This window comes from Rattus norvegicus, chromosome 9 (genome assembly GCF_021556685.1).
Source record: "Rattus norvegicus strain SHRSP/BbbUtx chromosome 9, alternate assembly SHRSP_T2T, whole genome shotgun sequence".
NCBI classification, from domain to species: Eukaryota; Metazoa; Chordata; class Mammalia; order Rodentia; family Muridae; genus Rattus; species Rattus norvegicus.
The window spans coordinates 70,219,108-70,239,254 of record NC_141542.1 but is presented as its reverse complement, the minus strand read 5'-3'; the positions used below and the strand labels follow the sequence as shown (position 1 = coordinate 70,239,254).

Below are 20,147 nucleotides of genomic sequence, written 5' to 3'. Positions count from 1 at the left end.
TTAGTTAAGGTTTTATTGCTATGAGGAGACACTGTGACCAAGGGAACTTTTAATTGGGGCTGGCTTACAGTTTCAGAGGTTCAGTCCATTATCATCAGGGCAGGAATCATGGCAGTGTCCAGCCAGACATGGTGCGGGAGGAGCTACATCTTTATCCAGAGACAACCAGGAGAGACTGTCTTCTGCAGGCAGCCAGGAGGGGGTCTCTTTAGTCCTGTGCAGAGTTTAAGCATAGGACCTCAAAGCCCATTCCCATAGTGACTCACTTCCTCCAAAAAGGCCACATCTCCTAATAGTGCCACTTCCCATGAGCCAAGCATATTAAAACCACCACAGACAGTCTTTATTAGTGTTTATAAATGGTTATAAGGGCTGCTGGACTAATTCCAGCAACTCAACCTGATAGTAGGAGTCTTGGGGCTTTCCCTAGCACTCAGTCTTGTAGAAATGGGCCTGGTTCTGTGTTCTCAGTCTGAGGTCTAGACTTAAATCCTCTTCTTTAACCCTCTGAGGAAGCATCTCTCCACATACCTGGCCTCTTGGAATTTCAAAAGGAGGCCAATACTACCTTTGATCCATTACAGGAAAAACAAGAGTCTTTGGTCTCTTGCCTGGTTTTCTTTGTTTTTGTGCTGGTGTAAACTGTTAAATTTAGCATGTCATGGGAGCGTGCTGGATTGAGTCCATTGTATGTTAATCTGTCCTAAACTCACTGGTGGGTATACGCATGCTCCTCGCTTCCTGCCTGAATGTTTTGGATTCACAAATGAAAGACAAACATAGGTAGCTTTATTTTTAATATGTCCTAAGCTCATTGGCTGGGCCACTCCCAAAACATCCTCATTGTTGTATGCCTCTGCTCTGGTATTCGTGAATTATTACTTATGAAATTCTATATTTCATCTCTGCTACCCCGATACTAAGGGGGGGTGGCCCCTGAGGCCACTCTTCTTCAGTTCTTACATGGCTGTATGCCTTTTCTCTTATAGCCCTCAAGCTTGATGTCTCTGTTTCCCCATCATGGCTATTCTAAAAATCTCTTTCTCTCTTGCCCAGGAAATCTAAGGTCCCACCTCTGTCTCCCTACCCAACCATTGGCTGCTGGCAACTTTATTTACCAACTAGAGCCAGTTAGGGACAGGGACCCTCAAAGTCTTACAGGCAGATGTTCAGGTTCCTGTGTGATTTTGGGAGCTGAATTAACAAAAATAACATTAGAATCAATCCACAACACTGGAGGGGATCAGTAACTTTCTTAGTTAGAGTTTTACTACTGTGAAGAGACACCATGACATATCTATTATAAGGACGTATCTTATAAGGCATATCTTATTAGGACAACATTTAATTGGGGCTGCCTTACAGGTTCAGAGGTTCAGTCCATTATCATTAAGGTAGGAACATGGCAGCATCCAGGCAGACATGGTGCAGGAAGAACTGAGAGTTCTATCTACATCTTCATCTGAAGGCAGCTAGGAGAAGACTGACTTCCAAGCAGCTAGGATGAGGGTCTTAAGCCCACACCCACAGTGACACACCTACTCCAACAGGCCACACCACTCCCTGGGCCAAGCATAGACAAACCATCACAGAAACCATACTTCTTGTCTACTTTATTGGATTATTTTCTTTACCATTCTTCCTCACCCCAATCCCTTCCAACCCACCAAAACTAGGTAAGCACAAAAGAAGGTTAGAGGGGAAAGGGGACATAGGTCTCTTTAGGCTACTTCCTAGGGATTAGGAATGTTGAGTTCCTGGTGGCAAGTTCAATCTTTGTTGTCCTGATATCTCCAACCAGAAATCCATCAGACAACAAAAGCAATCAGCAAACAGCCACAGTGAACCAGCAAGAGCTGCAGCAACAGCAGCAGGGGGAGCAGCAGGGGGAGCAGCAGGCACCTCTCAGGCCTCTGGCATTTATATACCCTCTCAGGAGTCCCAGAATTCCAAACATAAGCTATCTTCAGTTGGCAGAAAATCATACCTTTGCCAGAGCACGAAACAAATCATAGTCAGCTGCTGTGGACAATCTGAAATAGCCCCATATCCCATATCTGGGATCAAAACAAACAATATTCACAAAGCATTTCTGTGTTTTTAAAAGAAACCAAAATTCTCACTACAGGTATCTCGGAACCATTGTCTTGCTCTGCCCCTAGACCATATATTCTTGTGGAATCTAACAGTCTCTTCTCATGCCCTTCCTCTTGTAGTTATAGAGATGGCTGACTGTAAGTCTAATGAGAATACTGAAGAACCTCTGTGTATCCCTGCTGTTCTACTTAATTGAGTCTCTTGTTTGGAAATGCAACTAGATTTTAAGCACATGTAAAGCATTTAAAAAAATAGAATAGATACTTCCTTTCCCCTATTTCCCCTCCCGCTCCTTCTCTGAGAGAGTGGGCCTACCCCTGAGTATCTCCCCTCATCAGGTCTCTGTAGAGTTAGGCTCATGCTCTCCCACTGAGGCCAGACAGGGCAGCCCTGTTAGGAAACAGATTCCACAGATAGACAACAGCTTTAAGGATAGCCCCTGCTCCAGTTGTTAGAAGACCCACAAGGAGACTGAGCTACCCATCTGGTACATATGTGCCAGGGGCCTCAGTCCAAGGGTTTAGTCTCTGACAGCACCCAGGGGTCCTGGTTAGTTGACACTGTTGGTCTTCCCGTGGAGTTCCTGTCCCCTTCAGGGCATTCAATCCTTCCCCCAGCTCTTCCATAAGTGTCCCCAACCTCTGTCCAATGTTTGTTTTGCTGTGGGTATCTGCATCTGTTTCAGTTAGCTGCAGAATGGAACCTCTCAGAGGACAGTTATGCTAGGTTCCTGTCTGCAGGCATAACAGAGTATCATTAATAATAGTGTCAGGGTTGGTGCTTGCCTAATGGATGGTCTCAAGTTGGGTCAGTTATGAGTTGGCCATTCCCTCAGTCTCTGCTCCATCTGTGTCCCTGTATTTCTTTTAGAAATATGTCCTCATCTTTGGGGTTGAAAGTTTTGTGTGTGGGTTGATGTCCTTATCCCTCCAAGTGGAGGGTGGGGTCCTGATGGCTTCCTCAGGTTCCATATCCACAGTGCTATGCATTACGGGCATTGACTCCTGGAAGCCTCCCCCAGCCCAGGTCTCTGGTGCTTCCTAGAGAACCCCCGCCCCTGGCAGCTACATGCAGATTTCCATTTATGCTCCTGTCCCTCTGGTCCTCTCTCCTGTCTCTCCCCACATCTGATCCAGAACCCCACCCCCATTCTCATCTCCACCGCCTCTCCTCAGTTTCCTCCCTCAATCTGCGCCACCCGGCCCCCCATGAATATTTTCTTCCCCCTTCTAAGTGAGATTTAAACATCCCTGCTTGGCCTTCGTTTTTATTTAGTTCCTTTGCGTCTGTGACATGTATCGTGAGCATCATGTATGTACTTTATAGATAATACCACTTATCAGTGAGTTACATACTGTGCATGTCCTTTTAGCTCTGGATTACCTCACTCAGGGTATTTGCCTGCAAATATTCAAGATACCCTTGTTTTTCTACTAGTTGGATAGTATTCGATTGTGTAAATGGACCACATTTTCTGTATCCATTCTGGGTTGTTTCCATTGCTGGCTATTATGAATAAAGCTGCTATGAATATAGTGGAGAATGTGTCCTTGTGGTATGTTGGAAAATCTTTTTGGTATCTGCCCAGGAGCAGTATAACTGGATCTATTTCCAATTTTCTGAGAAACCACCAAATCGATTTCCAGAGTACATATACAAGTTTGCATTCCCACCAGCAGTGGAGGAGTGTTCCTTTCTACGTCTTAGCCAGCATGTGCAGTCATTTGAGTGTTTTGTTTTGTTTTGTTTTGTTTTGTTTTGTTTTATCTTAGTCATTTTGCTTGGTGTAAGGTAGAATCTTAGGGTCATTTTAATTTGCATTTCCCTGATGACTAAGGACATTGAACATTTCTTTAAGTGCTTGTTGGCCATTCAAGATTCCTCTTTTAAGAATTCTCTACTTAGCTCTGCATCCATTTTTAAAATTGGGTTATTTGGTTTGTTGTAGTCTAATTTCTTGAGTTCTTTTATATATTTTGGATATTAGCCCTATGTCAAATATAGTGAAGATCTTTTCCTAATCTATAGGGTGCCGTTTTGTCCTATTGACAATGTCCTTTGCCTTACAGAAGCTTTTCCGTTTCGTGAGGTCCCATTTATCAGTTGTTGATCTTAGACCTTGAGCCACTGTTCTGTTCAGGAAAGTGTCTTCTGTGCCAGTAAGTTCAAGGCATTTCCTCCACTTTTTCCTTATTAGATTTAGTGTATCCAGTATCTTGAGGTCTTTGGTTGACTTGAACTTGAGTTTTTTGCAGTGTGATAAATAGGGATCTATATGCATTCTTCTACATGCAGACATCCAATTAGACCATCAACATTTGTTGAAGATGCTCCCCCCCCATTATATGGTTTTGGCTTCTTTATCAAAAATCAAGTGTCCAAAGGTTTGTGTGTGTGGAGGGGTATTTCTGGGTCTTTTATTCAATTCCATCGATCAACCTGTCTGTTTCTATACCAATACCATGCAGTTTTTATCACTCTTGTTGTGTAGGACAGCTTCAGATCAGAGATGGTGATTCTTCTAGTTCTTTTATTGTTCTATGTGGTTTAGGTATCAGGGTGACTGTGGCCTCATAAAATGAATTTAGCAGTATCCTTTCTGTTTCTAGGTTGAGTACTAGTTTGAGGAGTATTGGCATTAGCTCTTCTTTGAATATCTGGTACAATTCTGTGTAAAAACCTAGGGCCCTAGACATTTTTTTGGTTGGGAGACTGTTAATGACTGCTTCTCTTTTCCTTTGGGTTAAAGGACTGTTTAGATAGTTTACCCTATCATGATTTAACTTTGGTAAATAGTATCTATCTAGAAAATCATCCATTTCCTTTAGAGTTCTCAATTTTGTGGTATACAGGCTTTTGAAGTAAGACCTAATGATTTTTTTTTATTTCCTTAGTTTCTATTGTTATGTTTCCCTTTTTATTTCTGATTTTGTTAGTTTGGCCACTGTCTCTCTGCCTTTTAGTTAATATGGCTAAGGATTTCTCTGTCTTCTTGATTTTCTCAAAGAACCAGATTTTATTGATTCCTTGTATTATTCTCTTTGTTTCTAATTGATTGATTTCAGCCCTAAGTTTGAGTATTTCCTGCCATCCTGTGTGTGTTTGGTTCTTTTTGTTCTAGGGTTTTCAGGTGTGCTGTTAAGTTGCTAATATGAGATTGCTCCAATTTCTTTATGAAGGCACTTAGTGCTATGAACTTTTCTCTTAGTGCTGCTTTTATTGTATCCAATAAGTTTGGGTATATTGTGCTTTCATTTTCATTGAGCTCTAGAAAGTCCTTAATTTCTTTATTTCTCCCCTGACCAAGTGATCGATTTAGTTCACTGTTAGTTCCCATGAGTATGTGGGCTTTCTGTTGTTTTTGAAGTCCAGCCTTAATTGATGATTATCTGATAAGATACAATGTGTTATTTCCACCTTCTTTTATCTGTTGAAGTTTGCTTTATGCCCAATTTTATGGTTAATCTTGGAGACAGGTCTGTGAGGTGCTGAGAAGACTATATTCATTTGGTTTGGGGTGAAAGGTTCTGAAGATATCTGTTAGATTCATTGGGTTCATAACTTCTGTTAGTTTCATTGTTTCTCTGTTTATTTTTTGTTTCAATGATGATAACGGGGTTTTGAAGTCCCCCACTATTATTATATGGGGTTTGATGTGTGATTTGAGCTTTAATAATGTTTCTTTTACAAATGTGGGTGCCCCTGCATTTGGGGCAAAGATGTTCAGAATTCAGATGGAGAGAGAGAGAGAGAGAGAGAGAGAGAGAGAGAGAGAGAGAGAGAGAGAGAACAGCAAACAAATTTCTGAGGCGCTCTTTCCCCAGTCTTGTTTGTTCCACATTCGGTTTTGCCATTTTATGCTCATGTGGATATAATAGGTCTGTCATCTCTCTTTTACTATGGAGTCCACAGTAAAATTTTTATTTCAGACATTATGTTTTTCAGTTCTAAAATCTCATTTCTCCATTTGCTTAAATCATATTCACCCTGGTTTCCTGAAGAATAGTTGTACTATGTGCTCTGGGGCTGTTCCTATGTCTAGTTGTGTCTTTATTCCCCTGGGAAGCAAATGCATTCTTTGCTTACTAAGTAGCCCTTTTCTAGAACTTCTGAGTGTGAAAACCTGGGTCTTGATAAAATCCTCTGGGCAAGACTGAGTTTGGTTTTAGGAGTCGGGGTTGGGGATTTAGCTCGGTGGTAGAGCGCTTGCCTAGCAAGCGCAAGGCCCTGGGTTCGGTCCCTGGCTCCGAAAAAAAAAAAGTGGTTTTAGGAGTCAGACAAGTCAATATCTGTCTTCTAGTTGTGATGCTTTCCAGTGTTGGCTCAGACCAACACTGGCTTTGACAGGCTTTTTAGGTCTGCTTCTGAGCCAGATTTATGTCATTCTAAGCCTTTGTGTGTGTGTGTGTGTGTGTGTGTGTGTGTGTGTGTGTGTGTGTGTGTGTGTGAGAGAGAGAGAGAGAGAGAGAGAGAGAGAGAGAGAGAGAGAGAGAGAGAGAGATTGAGAAAGAACAGAAACAGAGCTCTTTTCTTTTCTTTCAAAATCTCTTTAGCAATTCATCACCATTACACTTATGGTACTTTCACAGAATGGTGATATTCTCTATCATTTCTTAACTACATCACCTGACTAAATTGTTAGTCCTTTGAGGGAAGGGTACAAGCTCCTGCCCCACCTGGACCCTGTCTCCAGTCTCGCTTACTGGCTGATACATGGACATTTTGTCATTCTCTACTCTGAGAGAGACTCTCACCTCCACCCTACAGCTGCTATAAAGTGACTTTGTTAATCCAGACAGTAAAACAGAGAAAATCCAGGTTATTCACAGCCTCCTACTGGTTATTGCTAAAAAAATTTGTCATTCATTGTTTCGTTTATTCACCTCTTAGAATCTAAAAGTAGTTGAAATTTGTAATTTGAACAGGTTTTGGGAGGGTGCATACAATAAGTAATCAATCAAAGAGGCAGGATTCAATAGGCTTTCCTGGTCAGTATCACCACATATTTTTCAAACGCTGTTCAGTGAGCCAGGTTTTCTCTGCAGAGACAACCATGAAAAAATTTACATTTTTGAATAATTAAATTTTTTATTGTTTGCCAGTTATTTTTGCTGTTTTAAGTTAATATCATTAAATATAACCATATTAAAATTTATTGAATATAAAATGAAAACTAAGAATCAGCATGTGCCCATCCCTCAAGGGGCTCCACAATTTAGTCAGGTGATGCAGTGAAGAAATGATAGAACTACGGTAATAGAATGTCAGCATTCTGTGAAAGTGCCGTAAAGGTAATGAGGATGTATCGCCAGAGATTTCAAGAGAAAAGCGACCTGGAAAGGCTTTGTGGTCTACATAGCTTTTGAGCTGACCTTGAAACATGAGTAGAATTAGATGTGAAAAGATTGGGAAGAAGTATATTTTGGACAAAGAAACAGCATGAACCTGGTTATCATGGCTAAAATAACTGGGGAAGGAAAGCAGAACAATGAGGAAGTTGCTCAGCTTCTCTGGAGAAGTCTAAGTGCCACTTAATACATTTCTCCAAACTTAAAAATATTTCTAGAATGTGACAAGCTGGAAAGTCTTTACATATTTATAGTTTTATTTCTTTATAATTTACTTTCATATCCTTTCATTTTCTGAAGCATACAATTCTCTTCATATTACTTGTATCTAAGATTAAATACTAATCTTTGGTCTGATTACTTTCAATTTTGGATGACTAATTATCCAATGGCATTCTAGATTCATATTATTATGAATGAATTTAATACCATCCTGTTCCAATCCTATTTTCTTCCCCTCAGTCCTCTTCCATTTTCCCCTACTGCCCTTCTGCCATTCTGCATGAATTTCCTGTGCTCCCTTTTAAAATACATTGGCCACAATTCAGGCCAGTGTTTAGTAAACACTAATTGCTCATTACATTTCACACAAAGCAGGAAGGTACATGCTGCATCTCTCAAGAAGGTGGCAGATGCTGGATAACTTCTGGTTCTTCAGTTCTACACATAAATTGAGTCCCAGTGGCTGCCGGTCTTGCTTTTGGCATTTTTCAGTGGGAATAAAGTAATAGAGTTTTCCCACGGTGTGAACCTCGGCCTTCAGAGAGTTCATGTCTGTACTTAGGAAGCTCACAATCACAAGCTTGTGGAAAATGAACAACATTAAATGTGTAATTGTTTGAAACAAAGATGGGTCCATGGCTATAACCTACAGTGCTTGTAAGTACTATGGAAGTTTGATGATAGAAAGTTAAGCTATTCATGTTTCTTAAATCATTATAACTCTACTAAAAAGGGGGGAGGGAAAGAGAGGGATGAGGGATAAGATGTGGGAAGAGAGAGGAAGACAAAGGAGGGAGAGAGGGAGGTGGGAAGAGAGGGGAGAGAAGATGTGTCAGGGAGAGAGAGGGAGATAGGGAGAAAGAGAGAAAACAGACTAGGAATCAAACAGAAAATGAATCAATTTTTTTCTTTCTCTTGTACAAGCATCAACACAGAAACACATAGAAGTTAAGGAAACAAACTAACCTGCTCAGGTCACAGGATTAATTGATAACAAACCCTAGGTAGAAAGTGGAGTCTCATTGTAGCATATTTTGCAAGAACTGCAAATACTATATAGCATGTAATTTAAAATTTAGAGACTGTAGTATTCCAAAAGGAGTGAAAAAATCATTTTAACTTTGTGAAATGGACTTGACAGTTTTCCTCTCAGTTTGCTCAGACTAAAAGTGCCTACGTCAAGAACTTCATTTTTCATCACGTGGAGGAGTAAAACATTACTAACAGAGGCTAAACTTACAGTCATCTGAGACCGACTAGTGCAGTCATGTGAGACTAATTATGGTCTGACCAGAGTTATCTGTCTTCTCTGTTCCAGGAATGCAAGAAGGTGGCCTCTGATGATAGACCCTCAAGGTCAGGCTAACAAATGGATCAAGAACATGGAGAAAACCAATAGTCTTCAGCTTATTAAACTAAGTGACCCTGACTACGTGAGGACTCTGGAAAACTGTATCCAATTTGGAACTCCTGGTATGTAGATGAGTAACAAGGGTGAGTGTGGAAATGCTCAGACAGCCACAATTAGCACATGCTTTGTTGCTGTGTTTTGAAAAACATTTGTGCCAGGCTTGTTATTTTGTTTGTTTTGGGGTTGGGGGGGGTTGCTTGTTTGTTTGTTTGTGGCTTTTTCAAGACAGGGTTTCTTTGTGTAGCCTAGCTGTCCTAGAACTCTTCAGTCCTAGAACTGTAAAGTAGGCTGGGCTTGAACTTGAAGATTCACCTTCCTTTGCCTCCTGAGTGCTGGGATTAAAGGTGTGCCCCACCCCCACCTGGCTCCTCAGACTTGGTATTAACTGATGACCTTGCTGAACTCTCATTACTTATTAATAATCAAATGAAGACCTCTCAGACAGTGAACCTCTAGAAGACAAGGAACTTCCCTTTGTTAAAAAGTGCTGTTATGGGGCTGCCTCTAAGTCAGCTGTTTTAATTTTTGTCTCTCTGCTTTTCTTCTGTTTTCATTATTAATCTTCTACAGTTAAAAAGCCCACTTGATATTGCTACGCCAATCATACTTTGATACAGCAGTTAGCTTCATTTTCTGTTTCTTCTTGAATTATGCTACAAAAGCACCAGGGAGATGGAGCCGATTTTGCACTGTTATCTGGCATTTGCACTGGAAAGATTAGAAAAATGGCAAGAACTGTTTTTAATCAAGGTCTTATGCAGGCGGCATATACTTGCCAAAACAAAATGCAGCGTGCGTGCGGCCTGCACTAATGGGATCCTCTTTTAAAGCTGTGTAACTTATCAAACGTCGCCAAATAAGGACAAGCACTTACGAAACCACAGCACACGTAGCTCTAGGAGAAGTCCTCGGGTTCCTCTTGCTGAAAGCTTTGTAGCTCAAAGAGACACAGCAAGCAAGCTGGCAGTCCCACGGTATCAATGTTTATTTGTTAATAATAAGCTTGCTTTCAAGTTTCAATTATAATTTAAGGATTTTAGTGGAAGCCTGGAATGAAAAAGCTCTAATTTTAAAGCACAAACACATGGTATTTCATTCTATGCTATTTTTTGAATTTTAAACTTTTACATTCACATTAAATTGACACATAAATGTATACCATTGCATGGTATGCCATGCAGTGTTCGTGCACATACATTCTGTCAAATCTTGGAAAACATACTTATATCCTCAAACATCATTTTATTTAATTTTTTTAATTAGATGTATTTCTTTATTTACATTTCAAATGTTATTCCCTTTCCTGGTTTTCTGTCCATAAGCCCCCTATCTCCTCCCCCTCCCCCTTCTTCATAAGGGTGTCTCCCCCCATCTACCCCCTCCTTACTACCACCCCCTGACATTCCCCTGCACTGGGGGTCCAACCTTGGCAGGACCAAGGGCTTCTCCTTCCACTGGTACCCCAACAAGGCCATCCTCTGCTACATATGTAGTTGGAGCCATGGGTCAGCCCATGTATAGTCTTGGGGTAGTGGTCAAACATCATTTTATATGGTAAAAAATTCAAAGTCTGTCTAATTTTTAGAAGAATGTACAGTACATTATTTATAGTTAGCCTAATATGACATAGAACAACTTGTATGTAAGATATTAAAGGTGATTTGGAGTTACACAAAAAGGGAGCCATAATCTCTACTCTTCAAATATATTGCTTGTGTTGAAAGACCATCGGGGTGGGGAAGACCCCCACTCAAATCCCGAGATGATGCAACTCCCAAGAACTCACGAGAAACCAGTCTTAATGTAATAAACAAGAGGTGTATTTGAGGAACCAGAGCTCTGGGGACGACACGTATCTCACACAGGAGACAGAGGAGTTGACTCCGAGCCCAATTAGGGGAAGGGATTTATAGGGAAAATTACATAGGTAGTTGGCAACATTCACACAAAGCAATTTCATTGGTTTGTAACTTGGGCTCAGTTCAACTCTAGGCCACCCTCCTTCTGGGGCAAGCTGACCCTAATTCTTGTTTTTCTCAGGACTGTTGAGTCAGGCCTTATCGAGGCCAGATGGTTTGTGGTGGCTATTGCCAGGCTACATCCCCAAAACATTTTATGTTATTCTTTGCTGTGAGGTGCACTTGTCCTCACAGCAGGGTCAGTGGGGGATAGTTTAAAATCTTTATTCTTTCAGTGTGATGTCAGAATCCTTCATGTATTACTGTAACAAAGACAGAAAGTGAGAACCCCTCACCCAAGGACCTGTGAACTAAGCATCTCTTAAATAAGGACCAGAGTAGTATTCTGAGTAGGCCCCTTCCTTCTGGATATAGAGTCTCTGCCTTTGCCGTTCAGTGTTTAGTTCAATAACTCAGTTTCCTCCCCTGCACATTAGCTGTGTAGTGTTGGGGAGAAATTGCTTATCATTTGTTGGGTAATTAGTGTCAGACGACCGCTCAGTCTATGGGTTTTGGTGGTGGTGTAGCTTCTGTTGGCTTTTATCAATGCTGAGGACCACACTGGGGGCTTTATCACATTCTTTGAGAATGTGATAAGTGGCTTACTTATAATAACTTAAAACATAAATGAGAAAGCTGTAGATGATGCTCTTTGTGAATTCAGAAAAATCAGAAAGAACTTCTAGAGAGAATTGTCACTTGTTCTTCAAGCAATTGAAATTATTTAATATAAATATTAAAATGTTTGGTATGATGAAAGAAAAACAATGGTGTGCCTTCCATCTGCTTGGCATTCTTGACATTTTTTCAAATCTCAGTCATAGATTTTGATGTTTAAATTCCATAATTATAGAGCAGGTAGTAGATAGTTCTAATGATTTTAAAATTATACATCCTAATCACAGGAGAGAAAGACTGCTTTGGGTATCTTAAACATCGTGAGATGCAACCAGAGAGAACAGAGGACTGTGGGTCACAGTGTGTAGGGCGGGGTGAGCAGCATTGCACAAACTTAAAGATGTGCACTGGGATTTAAATGGGATTCTGTGTACACTGTGCACTGGGCTTTAAATATTTTTCTTACATAAAGTTTCATCAACAAAAGTTGGGATCCCACTGTAGCTCTAACCATGTCATTTATTAAGAAGGTAGGTGACATTAGAGAAAGCTCAGTGGTTTAGCTAGGACTGCATGACCCATGAGGAGAATGGGGGCCAGAACTCCCAGGTCTTCTGCCTCTGGCTAATGGGTTTTTGTTTTGTTTTGTTTACCATGTATTCTAACATTAAACATCAGAAAGAATAAAAAATTTAAATTCTCATAGAAAGGTGTCAAGCTCTAATCTATTTATTTAACACATCAAGTAAAAGTCTGAAAACATAAATAGTTAAAGCTCCTTCTGCTTGAGAAGTTCTCTTTAGATTCTGACCTACTCAGGGTCAGAGGCATTAAGTCTCTTATTATTCACAGGCAGCTTGGGTGGAGAGGCAGAGGGTTTTGCCAACTTCATCCACCTAACTCTGCTTCAATGGGATCCATGTCTCCCTGTTCTTTTGTTGTATTAAGTTTTAAAATAAGACCCACTTTTTAAAAAAATTTTAAAAAGCTTGTTATTTAAAAAGTTTGACAACCAATGATATTGAAAATCTAGGTACACCTACATTTACTGTATCAATCAATAAAGTACACATAGCATGATACTTTGACACTGTTGAGAAAGAAGTTAATCTACACAGCTCTTTGACACTCTCCATTGAAATGGTTAGACATAGCATCTAGATCTTCCTAATTTTTCCTATCTTGACTGTCGGCTTCTCCCTGCTTTGTATCAAGTTTTGTACAGATAGGTCTGTCAGCAATGAAGTAAGTGCACTCCTGCAACTCTGATGTCTCACAGCTTTTCAGGAAAGTAGTTTGTAATGTGACTTAAAGTGCTTTAAAAAAAATTGGCTGTGCATTTGCTTCTAGGACCAGCATGAACAGAATCAGGAACAGACTTTTAGGCAAAACAACATTCGCAGTGTCATTAATACTGGTGGGAAAAAGAATAACTTAGACCATGGAAATTAGCATATTCATTATATTCATTATTCACTATAAATATACTATGAATATACATTTTATTTAACTATAAAAATAAATGAGCAAAAAGTGAAACTGAGTTCTTAAAAGACACCTTCTATGTCTCTGTTAGTCAAGATACCAGCTGTGGAGGAATGGGTAGGAAGGTGGTTGTAAAAATTCATTCAGCCATGAGTAACCAGGGAAGGGAAGAATATGTCCACATGCATAGTGCAAACATCTTCCACTCCCTCAATCCAGAGGCCACTCTTTCCAGCTGGGATTATTCCCATTCCTTCAAGGGACACTTACCAGGTATGTGAATTCAGAATTGCCTGTGTCCGAGGTTTAAGCACTATCATGTAACACTTTAACTTAGCAAATGCACTAGGAGTTAACACTGTTAGAGATCATTTGTCTCTGGATCCTTTCTAGAATGACATCAGAAGGAAATATTCTGAGATGCTAAATTTTGCTTAGAGTGACACTTATGTCTTAGAATAGAAAAATATCCAAATATAATCATATCAAAACCATACCACTGGTTAAAAGATAAGAGAACAATAATATGTTTGTTAGTTTTAATAATATAGGATAATTTTGTAATGTCATGCAAAAATAATTAGGACAGAAATTGATATTTGTTTCATCTCAACTATGTGTAGAGAAATTGATAGAAAAATTGAATTGAGAATTATTCATTAGGTAATTATGTTATATGAAGTTTTTCATCCTTTTCTATCAATTTACATATGTCAACCTTTCTTAGTTAGGATTTTACTGCTGTGAGCAGAAACCATGACCAAGAAAAGTCTTATAAAGGACAACATTTACTTGGACCTGGCATACTGGTTCAGAGGTTCAGTCCGTTCTCATCAAGGTGAGAGCAGGGTAGCATCTAGACAGGCATGATGCAGGCAGAGCTGAGAGTCCTACTTCTTCATCTGAAGGTTGTTAGTAACTTGAATGTTACAGCTTCTTGTTTCAATGTCTGGGATCCACACATAATTTTCTAGGCTCTTCCAAAGGTCTGGCATCATTTCTGCAGCTCTGCTCTCTGTAACACTCTTAGTTCAGGTTGATCCACTCGTCTGCTGTTCTTGGTGATCATCCCATGGTACTGGCATATCCCATACACTGGGGTCTTCCTCCACAACTAGGCTTCACCAATAGCCTCTCATAGGCTTTCTTCATGGTGCCAAGCCTCAAATCCTTTGCATGACCCCTTCAGTACTTGGCTGTCAACCACAACTGAGGGTGCAGTTCACCAATGGCCTTCCGTGGCCTCTCACAGTGCCAAGCCTCAGCTGCTCTTCATGATCTCTTCATGCCTCAAAACCAGTACCACCTGGGTGACTCTTACACATTACCAAGTACAGCTTCAGCACGAGGTATAACCATGGCTATCACTGGAACACAGCTTCTTTGTGCTTTCAGAAAACACTTTCCAGAAGGGTTTAACCTCAGTGATGCTTGTCTCTTCTTGATCATTACTAATCTCTTAGCTCCAGCTAACCAGCTTCAATTTTTCTAGTATTCCCTTTTGTTCTGCACTCTAGAGCCAGAGCCACATGGCCAAAGTTGCTGGGGTTGGAACATGACCCCCTTGTTCTATTACATTATCACCAGCTTTCTTCCATCTCCTTCACTGCCTAAGCTTGGCTGTCCTGGAACTTGCTCTATAGACTGACTTTGAACTCAGAGATCTGCATGCCTGTCTCCTAAGAACTGGGATGAAAGGTGTGATCCACCAAGCCTGGATTTAAGTTTATCTTCACCTAGAACTTGCTCTGTTCTAGGCTGGCCTTGAACTCAGAGATCTCTTTGTCATTGCCTCCTGGGATTAAAGGTTTGTACTAAGTTGCCTGGAGCAAACTTAGCTGGGTGGGGTCTTACTCCCTTAATTCAATTTAATATCTTTGAACACAGGATTTAGCTACATTTCACTTCCTGGTGTCCCTTTAATACTCAAAGCATTTATTTTGTATTTTTCCTTTCTTAACTTGCTCCTTTTCATCAAAATGCTTTTCATAAGAGTGAACTTTAGTAACCACACAACAGAATTTACACCACTCTGCTTTGAGACTTCCTTTTTCAAAGCAATTAGTCTAAGTTTCTTCAACTTAGCCTCAGGCAGACTCTTTGGAAAATGGAAAAAGCAGTCACATTTTCCCCTCAAATACCACAATTACAGTTTCAAGGCCACATACTGAAATTCTTCTTCAGTGAACCGTCTTGGGCCAGGTCCAAACAACTCAAATCACTTTCAGTAACAAAGTCTTTTCAATTTCTACTAGGATAGCCCATTAAGCCCCATTTAAAGCATTCCATTGCTTTCCAAATCCAAAGTCCCCAAATCCACATTCTTCCAAACAAAAGCATAGTCAGGCCTATAACAGCAATACCCCACTCCTGGTACCAACTTCTGTCTTAGGGTTTTACTGCTGTGACCAGACACCATGACCAAGGCAACTCTTGTAAAGAACAACATTTAATTGGGGCTGGCTTAATGGTTCAGAGGTTCAGTCTACTATCATCAAGGTGGGAACAGAGCAGCATCTAGACAGGCATGGTACAGGCAGAGCTGAGAGTTCTACATCTTTATGGGAAGGCTGCTAGTGGAAGACTGACTTCTAGGCAACTAGAATGAGAGATCTCCTGATCTCTGATCATATAGTTCTACTCAGTCAAAAGAGGACCAGGTCTTCCTAAGACAGCTGAAATTTGTCCTCTCTACTTCCTGAAACTATGTGCTGGGAAGAACAGCCACAAGAATTTAATTTGCACAATCATCCTTGGACGATTGCACAGAGCATACCCATAGTGACACACCTACTCCAACAAGGCCACTCCTAATAGTGCCATTCCTTGGGCCAAGCATATACAAACCATCATACAACCTAAGTTATTTAATGGAGGAGAGAAAGATAAAGAAAATCTGATTAGAAGTAGTTGCCCAATTTCTTCATTATAATTTCCTGTATTTCCAGATGTTCTATGAGTTATTTTGTAATAAAAATACAGTAAATACTGAAATAGTCCCCAAAATGAATTTTCTCAGCCATCATGCCTAAATACAGTAAGTCCCAGATAGAGAACATCAAACTAGGCTGTTTGGCTAACGGGTGTAGAAGAAAGTAGAGAGGCCATGTAGACCTACTCATGATCCTTCCCACAGGCAGCCAATGTTTTTATGACATCATTTATCTATATTCATAGAAGATGAAAGTGACCTTATAGGTAGCTACTGGAATAGAAAGAATCTGGAGAGTTGAAAGAACTGGAGCACTGGATGCTTTAGTCAATATCTTAAGTATGATTATTTCTGCCTTTAGTGTTACTAGAAAATGTGGGAGAAGAACTGGACCCGATTCTAGAGCCTCTTCTGTTGAAGCAGACCTTCAAACAGGGTGGGAGCACATGTATCCGGCTTGGAGACTCCACTATTGAATATGCTCCTGACTTCCGCTTCTACATCACAACCAAGCTGAGAAACCCACACTATCTCCCAGAGACGTCAGTGAAGGCCAGTAAATTTCCTAAATTTCCTTATCGCAGCTCCTGATCTCATATCTTTCTACTCAATCAAAAGAGGACCAGGTCTTCCTAAGACAGCTGAAATTTGTCCTCTCTACTTCCTGAAATTATGTGCTGGGAAGAACAGCCACAAGAATCTAATCTGCACAGTTATCCTTGGACGATTGCACAGGTGTCATGTGCCAATCGTCTTGCTTTGTAGTAGATAATATGTTCCTTGTTGGAGCTGACATTTAGAAACAGGACTCCATCCTTCCTCAGAGAAAGGCTACTCCTTTCTGATTTTTCAGAATTATTTAAAAGAATGATGTGTCTTTTGTTTTAATACTGCAAATTCCTTTAAAGGGTAAAGTTAACATGTTATGCAAAGACTGAAATGACTATACATTGATATAAGGCTGGGCTCTTAGGGTTAGGGACTTTACCAAACTCTATTTTAATTCCTTTACTCCTTTACTCTCATCCCTGGTTGTCACTCAATGTTTGAGAATGAGTGTAACATTTATTTACCAAATTATTCTGATCTGTTAAACTACATATAGAAAGAGAGAGAGAGAGAGAGAGAGAGAGAGAGAGAGAGAGAGAGAGAGAAGAAGAAGAAGAAGAAGGAGGAGGAGGAGGAGGAGGAGGAGGAGGAGGAGGAGGAGGAGAAGGAGAAGGAGGAGAAAAGAAGAAGAAGAAGAAGAAGAAGGAGGAGGAGGAAGAGGAAGAGGAAGAGGAAGAGGAAGAAGAAGATCTGTCCCTATCCAGTATGCTCAGATCTTTTTTATTGAAAATACTTAACATGGGCACCTCTGCTGAAAGGCAGATGGCAGATGATGTTGGTACAATCATTCCATCCATGATAGGTGAGCATGATGCCTGCTTTTAAGGGATTCACGCTGTGCACACAGCAGTGTGTACAGAGTGAGTGTAATGTGTGCGGCATGAAAGTGGGGGTGGTGGTCTCCACAGTGTGTCCTGGAACCTCAGAGTACACCCATGGACTGATGAACACAGCCGAAGCTAAGAGGTCGAGAGGAGACAGATGTCTGTGTGTGATGGTCTAGCTCGGTTTTGAAATAATGAAAATGCTGTGGCCACTGTTTTTAATTAGCTAAACACACAGTTATTTAAACACTCAAAAAACAAACAAAAAAAAACAAAAAAACAACCCTCCCCCCAAAAACCAAACCTGCCTGGTATCTCTCTCTCTGCATTAGGACAAGGACTAACATAGTTACAGGTGTGGATTTGAACTGCTGCTCTAACACAGATGGGGCCACGCCGTTCACGGTCTCTGTGCATCAGTCCCCTCATTTGTAAATGATCACAACAAAAGTTACTATGTCATTGAGTGAAGTAAAAACCTGAATAAGTTAGTCTCCATAAAATGCTCAGGATGAGGCCTAGTGGATTGCGTTTGTATGAATGTCAACCATTAGCATGACTGTTTAATGTTTAACAGTTCTCTTTTCAGCAGAAGGAGAAAAAGAATAAAACATGAGGAAATAAAATCCCAAGGCTGTCTTAAGAAAAAATTAATAAACAGTATGGAAAAAAAACCTTTCTACTTACCAGTAAAGCACATGGCAGTCTCACATAGAGCACAAACAGCCCTTGGTTGGATAATAACTGGTTATGACAGAAGTCGTAAGGCGCTGCGGGGAGGACACGAATCTGTGTATGGTTCGGCCCTGAAATCCCTATGATCCCCAGAGTGTTTTATTGCTCCATTATTTTAATTGCTGGGATTGATTAAATGGGGATTAGGAAGCTTGGTGAGGTAGTTACTTTCATTTACATATTTAAATATGTCTCCTCACCCCCCACACTTTAGGGTCTTTCATGTGCCTTTTGCTTTCAAAAGCACCCACGGGAGGGAGCCATGCTGCTCACATCCTTTTGAGTCTAAATGAAAATGAAATCTTGCTGCTGTGTTCCTAGGGTTTCAGATGCTTTGTGAACATGTGGCTACATTTGCAAATATCTTGGTTTCAAAGATCTGACATCATTAGGCTTGCAATGAATAGGTTTCTGTCTGAATGCCGCAAAACACAAGTTATAAACCAAGCATGCTGCCAATACAGTTTTTGCATGAAAATGAGTTGAGCCTGTAGAGGTGGCTGATCATTCAGTATTAATCTGTAATAGGATCGGTTTTGATTTTATTCATGATAATTACCTCATCTAAACCTATGACTGCATCCATATAAACTGTACACAGTGGCACTGGATGTAGTAAAAAATATTAAAATTCCAGCCTGGAGCTTCTTCCCCGCTTTAGACCATTTATGTTCCTGGATGAAAAACACACACAGCCTTTATATTTTAATCTGCCTTAGGCAGCACAATAGCTGGGCGGCTGCCTACCCTCCATGCTGTTAGAATCTTGGTTCGTATCCATAATCTGGAGTTATCACTTACTATTTACTATGTTTTATCTGGGCTGCTCTTAACTCCAATTGGCCAGCCCACATGGCCACATTTTTTTATGGCTCAGCTATCCCATCTCCCTCCTGAACATTCTTCTTTTATTCCATGGCAACTTTTTCTTTTTCCTCCCTCCTCATGGTTCTCTCTCCTGCAAACCTGTGAAATCTCAACCCCACCTATGTCTCTTCTGCCCAGCTGTTGGCTGTCAGCATTGTTATTCAGCAATCAGAATTAACTTGGGGTCAGGGTCCCAGGGGCTATGTGCAGACTCCAGGCCGTAGGGGCAATCACTTAGACCCCAATGTCCAGTAAAATAGACAGTAAAAGATGAAGCCTTAACAACTGGAGGCTGAGCACTGAGAAGATGGGGGGAAAGAACCATGGGCGACACGAACATGAAGCAGGCATCAGGTTTGGGTGGGAGAAGTGAGTCCCCTTTCTTAGGGGTACCAGAGGAAGCTGCTTTGCACTTGAGGCCTCAGTTAGCAAGTTTCCATACAAAAACAAAATGGCAGGTCCCTGCAGAGGGAATAGCCTCTTGCCAGCAAAGGCAGGGACTTGTGACGTCACCTGTAGAGCAGCCAGATCTCAGACACTGTGCTGAAAAGACAAAGGCGAGGTGCCGGTCCATGGCATCAGTATCGGCATATTTCCACTTGGGAGAAAAGGAAAGACAAGTCAGGCAAGACCACTAAAGGTTCTAGACAATTCAGAGATTAAAGAAAGAATAACATTGACCCTCATCTGCAAGAGAAAGAGTGGTGGCTCATGCTGGGACCTAGTAGTTTGTACCTAATATAAATACTGAGTTGAACAGAACCGGACATTAAACTTTCAGTTTCTGTATTGGGACTTGGCATGGTGTGTAGCGGAGTATGCTAGCACAAAGCAGCAGTTGGTTCTCTTCCCTCTTTTTCCTCCCCCTTCTCCCTTCCTATGTCCTCTTCCTCTTTCTCCCTTTTATTTTCTCCTCTACGTCTTCCTCTTCCTCCTTTCTCTTTCTCTTTTATTCTTTGCAGTTGAAAATATGCCATTACATATATGCATGACATTTTCCTGATCTATCCCTCTGTGGTTGGATACCTAAGTTGGTCCCAT

General features: G+C 40.8%; 1 protein-coding gene across 1 annotated transcript in view; it reads left to right on the top strand.

Moving 5' to 3' along the window:
* Dnah7 (dynein, axonemal, heavy chain 7) overlaps window positions 1-20,147 on the top strand; it is a 305,586-nt gene that overhangs the window by 196,825 nt on the left and 88,614 nt on the right. The window contains 2 exon segments of the mRNA NM_001419550.1: window positions 8,986-9,140; window positions 16,433-16,623. Coding sequence (NP_001406479.1) covers window positions 8,986-9,140; window positions 16,433-16,623 — 346 coding nt within the window.